Source organism: Salvelinus fontinalis, chromosome 16, assembly GCF_029448725.1.
Source record: "Salvelinus fontinalis isolate EN_2023a chromosome 16, ASM2944872v1, whole genome shotgun sequence".
Taxonomy (NCBI): Eukaryota; Metazoa; Chordata; class Actinopteri; order Salmoniformes; family Salmonidae; genus Salvelinus; species Salvelinus fontinalis.
The window spans coordinates 24,665,640-24,677,902 of record NC_074680.1 but is presented as its reverse complement, the minus strand read 5'-3'; the positions used below and the strand labels follow the sequence as shown (position 1 = coordinate 24,677,902).

The following is a 12,263-nucleotide window of genomic DNA, read 5'->3' as shown; positions in this document are numbered from 1 at the left end:
CTGAAATATCACATTTACACAAGTATTCAGACCCTTTACTCAGTACTTTGGCAGAGATTACAGCCTTGAGTCTTCTTGGGTACGACGCTACAAGCTTGCCACACCTGTATTTGGGGAGTTTCTCCCATTCTTCTCTGCATATCCTCTCAAGCTTTGTCAGGTTGGATGGGGAGTGTTGATGCACAGCTATTTTCAGGTCTCTCCAGAGATGTTAGATCGGGTTCAAGTCCGGGCTCTGGCCGGGCCACTCAAGGACATTCAGAGAGTCACTCCTGTGTTCAGAGAAGCCACTCCTGTGTTGCCATGGCTGTGTGCTTAGGGTCGCTGTGCTGTTGAAAGGTGAACCTTCTCCCCAGTCTGAGGTACTGAGCGCTCTGGAGCAGGTTTTCATCAAGGATCTCTCTGTACTTTGCTCCATTCATCTTTCCTTCAATTCTGACTACTCTCCCAGTCCCTGCCACTGAAAAACATCACCACAACATGATGCTGCCACCACCATGCTTCACTGTAGGGATGGTGCCAGGTTTCCTCCAGACGTGATGCTTGGCATTCAGGCCAAAGAGTTCAATCTTGGTTTCATCAGACCAGAGAATCTTGTTTCTCATTGTCTGAGTCCTTTACGTGTCTTTTGGCAAACTCCAGAAGGCTGTCATGTGACTTTTACTGAGGAGTGGCTTCCGTCTTGCCACTCTACCATAAAGGCCTAATTGGTTGAGTGCTGCAGAGATGGTTGTCCTTCTGGAAGGTTTTCCCATCTCCACAGATGAACTCTGGAGCTCTGTCAGAGTGATCATAGGGTTCTTGGTCACCTCCCTGACCAAGGCCCTTCTCCCCCGATTGCTCAATTTAGCCGAGCGACTAGCTCTAGGAAGAGTCTTGGTCGTTCCAAACTTCTTCCATTTAAGAATGATGGAGGCTACTGTGTTCTTGGGGACCTTCAATACTGCATAAATGTTTTGGTACCCTTCCCCAGATCTATGGCTCGACACATCTGTGGCTCGACAGATCCTGTCTCGGAGCTCTACAGACAATTCCTTCGACCTCATGAATTGATTTTGACATGCACTGTCAACTGTGGGACCTTATATAGACAGGTGTGTGTCTTTCCAAATCATGTCTAATCTCAAGTATGATCAATGGAAACAGGTTAGCAAAGTTTCTGAATACTATTTCAGTTTTCTTTTTTTTAAATAAATTGTAAAAAATTTAAATAAAAATAATCTAAAAACCTGTTTTCACTTTGTTATTATGGGGTATTGTCTGTGGATTGATGAGGATTGGAGTGGATTGTCTCATCGCTGTAACTCGGGAGGGATCGGGAGAGGCGAAGGTCGAGTCATGCTTTCTCCGAAACATGACCCGCCAAGTCGCGCTTCTTAGCACCCACTCGCTTAACCCGGAAGCCACCTGCACCAATTTGTCGGAGGAAACACTGTTCAACTGACGAAAGAAGGAAGCCTGCAGGCACCCAGAATCGCTAGAGCACGATGAGCCAAGTTAAGCCCCTCCCCCCTTCAAACCCTCCCCTAACCCGGATGACGCTGGGCCAATTGTGTGATGCCCTATGGGACACTGTAGTGACGCCGCAACACTGCGATGCAGAGCCTTAGACCGCTGCGCCACTTGGGAGGGCCGTAAAAAATAAATATGATCAACTTTAGAGTAAGGCTGTTACGAAACAAATGTGGAAAGGGTCTGGATACTTTCCGAATGCACTGTATTCGTGTTTTATTTTTATTTATTTTTTACTTTGACATTGGAGTATTTTGTGTAGATCATTGACCAAAAATGTCAGTTAAACCCATTTTAATCGCACTTTGTAACAGAACAAAATGTTTAAAAAGTAAAGGAGTGTGAATTCTTTCCAAAGTAACTGCATCTACCTCAAGTACCTCGTACCCCTGCACATTGATCTGGTACTGGTACTCCCTGTATGTAGCTTAATTATTGTGTATTTGATATTGCTTGTGTTACTCTTGTTCATTTATTCTAAAAAAAATGTTTACTCGTTTGGAAGGCCTCGTAAGCAAGAATTTCACTGTAACGTCTACACCCGTTGTATTCGGGATGTGACAAATAACATTTGATTTGTTTGTTGTTGTGTGTGTTTGCGCCATACGCACCATACGCCATACGCACCACACATACAGAAAAGCCGGGCTAGATATCTTTGAACTGGTGAGTTATGGAGTTAATGCTCTCCCAGCCATTCCATGGATCCATGTGCTCTCTCTTAATTGTTTACTAGGCAATCATGTCCCGTATTACCCACAGCTGATTGTGCTTATGTACAATTAACTTTATTTTAAATACTGTTCGCACACCCATAAAACCCAAGTGTTTTTAAGACTAGCTCATTATCTCATCGACCCACTGTCATTCTCCCTGCTTTAACCGGTGGGTTTCACTGCCTGCTAACTCCAGAGAGGGTTAACAGAACAGAGTGGGGCTGTGAGGGAGGATGAGGACTCTCTGTGCCACATACAGTAGCGCACAGGGGGGATACATACTGTGGTGTGTACATGTTGCTGTTACAGTACAAACAACTTCTGGATGGACTAAGGCCGCTGTTAGCAAACTGACTCATGTGTCAACAGACATCAAGAGGTTTTCTGTCTTAGACATGGTAGTGTTGTGCCACATGGTCAGATATGTGACACAATGTACCAATATGAGGGAGCTTTATGGTTTACACTGAGTGTACAAAACATTAGGAACATCTTCCTAATATTGAGTCGCACCCCATCAATTAGTCGGGGCATGGACTCTACAAGGTTTCTAAAGTATTCCACACCAGATAGATATAGGGGAGGTAATGACAGAGGTGATCGAGTCCAATAATCACTGATGCTCGTGACGGTGGGAAGGCCGGTGTGCGTAATGATGGTGGCAGGAATGCGTAATGCTGGGGAGCCTCGCGCCTTCGATCGCCAAGGAGGGGGAGCGGGAGCAGGCGTGACAGTACCCCCCCTCTAGGGGCGCCACCCGGCGTCCCACCTGGGAGAGCCTGGTGGGCCGGCCAAGGCATGGGCGCTGGACAAGCCGGCTGGGCATGAACTCCCGACGAACCGGCAGAGGCATAGGAGCCTGACAATCCAGCTGGGGCGTGAAAGCCTGTCAATCCCACTGAGGCGTGGGAGCCCGATGATCGGGTGGAGGCGTAGCAGCCTGACGAGCCGGCTGGGCGTAAAAACCTTACGATCCGGCTGGGACCCGACGTGGGATGGGCGCCGGGGAAATAACCTCTTGCGCCAGCTAGGGCGTGACAGCCTGACGAGCTGGCTTAGGCACCCCCGGTTCCATCGGTGGCGGCCCCCGGACCCGACGTCACCACCAACTGGAACGCCAGCACTCCCCGATGCTTTGTATGATGGCTTCAGCATTCTGTAATGACCGACGCTGGAGATGAGAAGCAGGTTTGGGGAGTCAACATTTATTCAGGAACAGACTGGGAACAAAACAGGAACAGCGTCAGCACACGGGTAAACAACAACAAACAACAATTAATGATGAAGCAGGGAACAGAGAAGGGAAACAGACAGATATAGGGTAGGTAATGACAGAGGTGATTGAGTCCAGGTGAGTCCAATAATCACTGATGCTAGTGACAGGGAAGGCAGATGTGGGTAATGATGGTGGCAGGAGAGTGTAATTCTGGGGAGCCTGGCACCATCAAGCACCAGGGAAGGAGAGCAGGAGCAGGCGTGACATCTCTACTCCAAATAACTTGTTCCATCTCATCCCACAGATACTCAATTGGATTGAGATCTGGTGTCTGGGCAGGCCACTGCAGTAAGCTGAATTCACTGTCATGTTCGTGGAACCATTCCTTGACAATCCTAGCCTTGTAGTATGGGGCATTATCCTGCTGAAAAAAATCAATTTGCAGATGGATACACTGCTGCAATAGAAGAGATGCACCTGATTGGCAATGATACTCAGATATCCTGTGGCATTCAAACGTTGCTCCACTTTTATCAAGGGGCCCAATGTGTGCCATGAAAACACACCCCACACCGTCACTCCGCCAGCCTGCAATGTTGACACGCAGCAAGATGGATACATGTACTCATAGGGTCTTCTCCATACCCTAGTCCTCCCATCAGCGTGAAACAGCAGGAACCGGGATTCATCATACCAGGCAATGTTTTTCCAATTCTCTTGTCCAGAGTTTTTTCGTTCCTTAGCCCACTGCAACCTCAGTTTCTTGTGGAACTCTGTAAGGTTGTCGTCTGCCATACCCAATTTGTTTCATGGTACGACGAGTTGTGCATTATTTTATGGGTCTTTGGGCACCAATGTTGAACTAGACTGTCAGTTGACTAACTGTAACCCGTCTGTTGCTCTGCACAATTTGTGTCAGCCTCCTTTGTCGTCATTCATCAATAACCCATTTTCAACCACTGGCCTGCCATTGGCTGGATGTCCTTTGGGTGGTGGACCATTCTTGATACACTCGGGAAACTGTTGAGTGTGAAAAACCCAGCAGCGTTGCAGTTCTTGACACACTCAAACTGGTGTGCCTGGCACCTACTACCGTACCCCGTTCAAAAGTACTTAAATATTTTGTCTTGCCCATTCACCCTCTCAATGACACACATACACAATCCATGTCTCAATTGTCTCAAGGCTTAAAAATCCTTCTTTAACCTGTCTCCTACCCTTCATCTACACTGATTGAAGTGGATTTAACAGGTGACATCAATAAGGGATCATAGATTTCACCTGGATTCACCTGGTCAGTCTATGTCATGGAAAGAGCAGGTGTTCCTAGTGTTTTGTACACTCACTGTATGTACTACCAGCAAAGGTTATTTTAACCTGTATAGATAGAGACATTTTCCTGATATGATTGAGTTTGATGTTTCCTTTCTTCCAGGCTGAAGGAAGCACAGGAGAACATCAAAAAGATCACAGCTGAGAAGAGGGTGGAAACCAAGAAGATCAATGCCAACAGTCTGGTAAGAACTGGACTTCCTTCAACCACCCTCAGATATGTTGATGGATAACGTTGTTGCTATTACCTTGGCTACAGACGCAGTCAATCATGGTGGATCATATCATATAACACATTGCTATAAAGATCAGCTCTCCCTTTTTTTTCCTCTGTCAACAGAAAGAGAGACTGCGTCAGAAAGAAGCCAGCGTGTCTTCCAGCTGAAGGGGATAATCAATGAAGAACAGAGTGGAGAGAGAGGAGATGATCACTTCTTCCCTTCACCACCTGCCTCTTACCCAACATCATACCTCATATAGCCCTCCGTGCCCCCACACTGTGGACCTCTCTACTACGGCCCATTCTACCGTCCTTACTGACTGGACCATATCCACTACTCTCTTCCAACTCAGCCTCTTCCCCAGATGAGAGGCACCTTTTGTGGGCTTCTATCACTGTGTATCCCTAGGACCACCATCCAGACCAACATGTACACCATGGGAAAGAGGAAACTGAATGCCACCCTGCAGCAGATATGCAGGCTGCTAAGTCTACACAGAGGGTCCATGGCTGACTAAACCACTGACATGATGAGACTCACAGGGGATAAAGGTCAACCTCATTCATCCAGACTGGTGTGACCTTTGAATGGCCGGCCTGTAGAGCCTGCTCTGAGGCATGCTGGGGTTCAGGACAATGAGCACTCCAGCTGACATATCTACATTGATGACCACTGACCTCTAGGCTTCCTAGGCCTGCTGGAGCTGAGGACCTGCATACATTCCTCACTCTGGGTTTCAGGACAGAATCACACATCGTCAGGACATATAGTCCTATGTATTGTAGCCAGGTTATGCAACAACTACAGACGAGGCCTCATTGTTGCTGAGCTATGTTAACAAATATGGCGATCTTCACTCAGTGAAATTATTACGATTAGGTAAGACATTCAGGAGTTGTTATTCTAACAATGATTTAGAATATGAAAGCAGTATACAATACTTTAATGTAAAAAATAGCTTTTCATCTGCTGTGGCCCATCCATGTTTGAAGTGTGTCTTGTAAATGTATTTCAATTGGTGTTTGTTTTCAAATGAGCAGGGACAGAAACGTTTGACCTGATGTTGTCTTATGAAGAGAATCGGTAGTCTGTATTGGACTGAGAGTCCTGTTGAATTCATAGCGATGTGGGTCCTGGTCAAATGGTAGAAACAGTATGTCGTACCAGTGTTGACTTTCTCACTGTACCAGACTGACCCCTTCTGGGTGATAGCCAGAGAATGCAGCAACGCCTTGCTCTCAACCACTGAGTCAGACGTCACGCTCTGAGATGAACAAGCAACCTTGCTATACGCTATGCTGAGGAAAGCAACAGGTCATCTGATTGTGGCTGCCCTGACACATTTTTTGAAGTGTATATGATAGAGTAGTTAGTTGTTCCCAATTAAGTTTGTTTATGACATATGTATGTCACAATCCTATGCACTTTCCTGCTTGCATCAGCTGTATTTAGTAGCTACATCCTTCTGTTATTGTCAGAATGGTACTTAATCAAATGTACTGAACTTTCTAGCACTTCAGCTTGAACTCCTATGCAATTCTATGATTTCCGTGCTATGATAACATTTGTGAATTAACACGTTGGGATAAATTGCATCATCCATGTATTTTTTGGAGAGAACTATAGTATATTTATTTAACAACAAAAAATGTCTTTGAACTCTGGAAGATTTCAACTTTGTCTTGGAAAACTATAGACAGGGGTTTAACCTTTATTTATATATTAAAATGAAAAATGTATGCCAAAACATTATAATTTTTTTCTTTGCGGTTGTATTTTTGTATATTAATTTGATTCCTGCCTTAGCTTGAGGAGGATGCATGAATGGCTCAGTAGTCAGGTGAAAGAAGTGTTTAGTTTCATATGGATGTGACCTACAGTGCCTTCGGAAAGTATTCAGACCCCTTGACCTTGACCTTTTCCTTTTTTTTTAAGTTACAGCCTTATTCTAAAATTGATTCAATTGGGTTTTTTTCTTCATCAATCTACACACAGTACCCCATAATGACAAAGCAAAACAGTTCTTTAGACATTTTTGCCAATTTATTAAAAAACAAAAAACTGAAAATCACATTTACATAAGTATTCAGACCCTTTACTCAGAACTTTGTTGAAGCACCTTTGGCAGCAATTACAGCCTCAAGTCTTCTTGAGTCTGACGGTACAAGCTTGGCACACCTGTATTTGGGGAATTTCTCCCATTCTTCTCTGCAGATCCTCTCAAGCTCTGTCAGGTTGGATGGGGAGCGCCAGGTTGGATAAGGAGCGCTCTGGAGCAGGTTTTCATCAAGGATTTCTCTGTACTTTGCTCTGTTCATCTTTGCCTCGATCCTGACTAGTCTCCCAGTCCCTGCCGTTGAAAAACACCCCCACAGCATGCTGCTGCCACTACCATGCTTCACTGGTGGTGCCAGGTTTCCTCCAGACGTGACGCTTGGCATTCAGGCAAAAGAGATAAATCTTGGTTTCATCAGGCCAGATAATCTTGTTTCTAATAGTCTGAGAGTCTTTAAGTACCTTTTGGCAAACTCCAAGCGGGCTGTCATGTGCTTTTTACTGAGGAGTGGCTTCCGTCTGGCCACTCTACCATAAAGGCCTGATTGGTGGAGTGCTGCAGAGATGGTTGTCCTTCTGAAAGGTTCTCCCATCTCCACAGAGGAACTCTGTCAGAGTGATAATTGGGTTCTTGGTCACCTCCCTGACCAAGGCTCTTCTCCCCAATCAAGGCTCTTCTCCCCGATGGCTCAGTATGGCTGGGCGGCCAGCTCTAGGAAGAGTCTTGGTGGTTCCAAACTTCTTCCATTGGCTTGGTTTTTGCTTTGACATGTACTGCCAACTGTGGGACCATATACAGACAGGTTTGTGCCTTTCCAAATCATGTCCAATCAATTGAATTTACCACAGGTGGACTCCAATCAAGTTGTATAAACAGCTCAAGGATGATCAATGGAAACAGGATGCACCTGAGCTCAATTTCAAGTCTCATAGCAAAGGGTCTTCACACTAAAAAATTTGAAATACCCGTTTTCGCTTTGTCATTATGGGGTATTGTGTGTAGATTGCTGAGGATTTTTTATATTTTTAAATCTATTTTAGAATAAGGTTGTAACTAAAAAAATGTGGAAAAAGTCAAGGGGTCTGAATACTTTCTGAAGGCACTGTATATATGAAGCCTCATCATTTACCACAAATGGTCTTGTTTCATACCCTACCTGAACTGCTATAGAGAGTATAATTTGGCTATTTATATATATTGCCTTTTGTTTCATTTAAATCAAGACAATGTTTACTTTGTTTAAAAATAGAAACAATTACTCATATCAAGCCATGTGTAGGCCTATATTTTACCCCTGCCAGAACCTATTAAGTGTCAAAATAGCACCTTTGTTTCATAATCATTGAATGTGCCATTATTTTTTGTATGAAGACATTTCATAATCTTTAAATTGCATTTTATGTTTACTTTATGTTTACTTTATGTTTACTAGTTTTTCAGAACCAAATTAGTAGGCAAAAATTTCTATTTTGATAAAGGCCTATATGTATAACATGTATATGTTGATTCATTTCGTGAGAGGCCTACTCTATGTGCCCACGTGTTTTAGGTGTTTTATCGTTAAAAATGAATTTGCGCGAGGTCAAAGTAATAGATTGCAAACAATTCAGTCACAAAAGTCTTAACTGGAGTCTACAGATGAGGAATCCTGGCTCGCATGGAAACGGATGTTTAACTCTCCTTGTCTGTTGTTTCTCTACTTTCAGCACTCCCTAATACCATTCAGGCTCAGTAATGATGCAGTAGCCAAATAAAGGTGAAAATGACCATAGCCTAATTGTTTCATTGATTTGTGCGCAATGATTTATTAATTTGCACCTATATATCTCACAATGCACATTTTCATTCTAAATTAATAATTTGAAAATGTCAGAAAGCACGATAATAATGAGAGAAAGTGCACCTAAGTTAAATCGATAGAAATGGATAGAAACACGCAACTTCTCTGTACATGACTTGTAGCCTATTACACTTGGCTACATGTGCCAATGGTGGCGCAAACTTGATTATGTCAGCACTACATTCGGTACAATGAATGCAAGGGTAAATCGAAGCAGAGCGACGCAACTGACAAAACAACTCTGAAGTCCCAAATGCGTAAGAGGCTTAAACAACTCGACAATAAATAACTGAGAAAGAAAACTTTGATCGGTGTTATATTTTTTAAGAAGGCTATTGATTGGTTGATGTATCTATTTTTAGAGAGTCATGTAAGCCTGCACCATCTGAACAAGAAACCGTAAGGGAGCAATGGTTTTACAAATGCGTTAGCCCTGTTTAGCATCAGATTATCCCCGCAAAAACATGGGCCTTTGACAGATTTGGGAGCCAGGGGAGATCCTATTGTAAACTTCGATAACATCTTTTGAAGGGGTTATTGAAAAGGTTGTTGAGTCTAACATGTAATCGCGTTACTTGTGGTCTTTTCTCATAAATGATCTTCGTTTTACGACGAAATGTATCCAAGGGTCTAAGGAACTTATAAAAGTCCCAGCAAGAGGTTGGCTCCAAGCAAGAAGAAAATAACCCATCACTAGAGAATATGTTTTTATTTGGTGTTTAGGGTTAAACCTGATACATAAAATGCTCTGCATGAAATCGGAGTCTTTGCAGTTCGGGTGTGGGTTAATTAACGATCCATTTCACATCGGTGGTGTCAGCCCTGCACCCAGACGCTGAAATATTCAGACATGAACAATGTAAGCAAAAAGCGAACAGGTTCAGTGACCACTGCATCAATGTCAATATCTGTTTATTTTGTGGATCAGTTACTCTGATACAATTATCAAACTGGTTGCATATACAATTCGTGTATGAATAACATTTTATAACTAAAAGAAAAGCTTCCATCTACAGCATTATAACCAAGTATGTAGGCCTACATGGAACATTTTCATTTCCATGTCCAACTAATACAGATATTTCGTTTGTTTAGATTTATAGCATCGAACATATTAGTCCTAGCCTACTTTACAAAAACTCTCCGTTCTCCACTATAACACTGAACATTGGAGTCAAATAAATCAGTGGAGCATTTTTGCCACATTAAATAGTCGTTACTTTTTTTCAAATTCCACATAGTGGAAACTATCTATTCGTCAACCATTAATTATATAAACGCCTTGTCTGTCCTATTTCCCCCATTGAAATTGGTTTTGATAGCCTATTGCTGTCTCTGTTCAAAATAGTGTAAAAACATTGTGTGAAAAGGTTCTGTAGTCCTATTTGAGGAGGTTGGAAAAGCCGTGCGCTTGTTTACAAAATCAGCAGTTTGTTGTGTTCATTCCACGTCATTTTACCATGCAACGTTGCTTGCCACAGGCTGCTATTGCAATTTGAGCTATTGCAATTTGATTAATAGGCAATTATGCGCATAAATTGACATGGTACAGCAGTCCTTGTTTACAAAAGAATATGCCCAAGTATATCTACAGAAGCCTATAACATGCTGAACATGTCTGTCTGATCTTACGTTCCTTGCAGATTGAACATTTTCTCATATTTGGAATAGGGAAAAATGCTCCCAGACATACGGTGATTATCCTTCATGTGAACAATCCAATAATTGTTTGATGAGGAGACTAATTGGCCGCATCCCAGTCAATCACAGGGCTAGTCCAAGTCTATGGAGATGCAGCGGCACTGCTTTACGCGCTGGATGCGCTTCTTCTTGGTGGACGGCTGCTGGTCTGGACAGTTCAAAGTGAAAGTCATGGTAGTAAATCGTTTTGGCTTGCAGAACGAACAAGACTGGAAGGCTCCCTCTTCCCTGCGGACATGTCTGGGGATGTAAAAAGAATTACACTGTCCATAGCAGAACCTGTTAATGATGGTGCGGCTGATGCAGCCCTCCTCGTGGATGGTCTGTTTGAGTGGCTGGGTCTTGCACCAGTCACGTTTCAGATAGCGGCGCTCAGTGACATGCAACGCTTCTTGGCTGGACTCCAGCACCTCCTCAGCCGGTGCAGCAGAACTCTTTTCCCGTCGTCGGGAACCAGAGCCCGCCTGCGGTGCCTGTGGTTGCTGCTCCGATTCGTTAGGGTTGTTTTTGTCAGGATGAGGGATGGCGCCTTGGGAGCCCCTGTTCCTTTTGGAAGCCACTGTATATGAGAGCAGCCCCAGGATTAAAACCATGCCACAGAGGATATACGCCGATCTGGCCATCCTTGAGGGGAAAGATAAGTGAAGGTTGAATTATCATCCACAGCCTAATCTCGGTTACTAAAATCTCGGGTAATTTGGTCAGCTGGTTTAACACGTAGATATCTATACACGAGAGGTTATCCATAGCCTATCATTTCAACGCTGTTGTTGAAATTACGTAATTTACGATTTAAGAGGAATAGAAACATTAAACATTGCCTATTGATTTTGTATCGTGTTTTATATTGACAATATAGTCCACATGACCTAATTCAATAGTAAAATCAGAACGAAGATATATCAGAATGCAAATTAATATTTCATAGATATTGCGGTGGCGAAGTTAATGGGCGCTAGCCATTGCGTAAAACAGAATACAGAAAAACAATAACCTTTATGCATGAGAATAATCATTAAATTTCACATGTATATTTACAATAGGCTACAATAATCACTGGGACATGTAGTCTAACTACAGAATAGGTATACATACAAGCAGAGTTTACGCATAAAGACCCCCTGCGATATGATGATAAGGAATCTAATTCGATAACATGCCCAAGTTTTACGCACGTACTTTCTCAGATGTTAAGCGTTAAACTTCACTAACCTGTCAAAAGCTTTAAAGTAGCTGCAAATGAAATTATCTGTGGTGGGTGTTCTTTATGAAGTGTCCCAAGGCAAGAGGCAGCTAATGGTGGAGACTGTAGTACTGCTCTGGGGGCTCGCGCTGTTGGTAGTCTGGAGTCGCTAAGGATTCCATAGAAAGAGACTGAGGTTTTAATACAAATTGCAGCAGCGCCTGACTGTCTCCTTTTTAAATGTCTGTCAGCTGAGATGTGCACAACAGATCCTTCCACATTATTGGCTAAGCACGATGCAAGGAAATCAAAACTATCCGCCCCCTCAACACTTCCTCGAACCCACTTTAAGAATACCATGGGGGAGGGCGAGTAGGATAATTTTGGCACGAATTTCATGGAAACCATGCAGACTTCAGTACTATACTGGACACACATTTGGGAATGTTATGCATGTCATAAATATAAAGCAGGTATAGCCTATTT

At 43.3% G+C, this 12,263-nt stretch overlaps 2 protein-coding genes across 3 annotated transcripts in view; one reads left to right on the top strand and one right to left on the bottom strand.

Moving 5' to 3' along the window:
- The window catches only part of LOC129812848 (formin-like), a 122,233-nt gene extending 113,409 nt beyond the window's left edge, over positions 1-8,824 (top strand). For both annotated transcript variants that reach the window (XM_055864776.1, XM_055864777.1), the window contains exons 18-19: positions 4,880-4,961; positions 5,117-8,824. In XM_055864776.1, coding sequence (XP_055720751.1) covers positions 4,880-4,961; positions 5,117-5,161 — 127 coding nt within the window. In that variant the 3' untranslated portion in view covers positions 5,162-8,824. The remainder of the gene's footprint in view (positions 1-4,879; positions 4,962-5,116) is intronic.
- Positions 8,825-9,788: 964 nt separating this feature from the next.
- Positions 9,789-11,959, bottom strand: LOC129812853 (gremlin-1-like). The gene is made up of 2 exons (XM_055864782.1): positions 11,807-11,959; positions 9,789-11,218 (listed from the first exon to the last, which is right to left on the bottom strand). The coding sequence occupies exon 2, from the start codon at positions 11,215-11,217 to the stop codon at positions 10,666-10,668; it is 552 nt and encodes a 183-aa protein (XP_055720757.1). The 5' UTR covers position 11,218; positions 11,807-11,959; the 3' UTR covers positions 9,789-10,665.
- Positions 11,960-12,263: the final 304 nt, after the last annotated feature.

Bases quoted from the DNA above. Each gene is read 5' to 3' on its own strand.
- LOC129812853 (XM_055864782.1), bottom strand. From the start codon at position 11,217: ATGGCCAGATCGGCGTATATCCTCTGTGGCATGGTTTTAATCCTGGGG.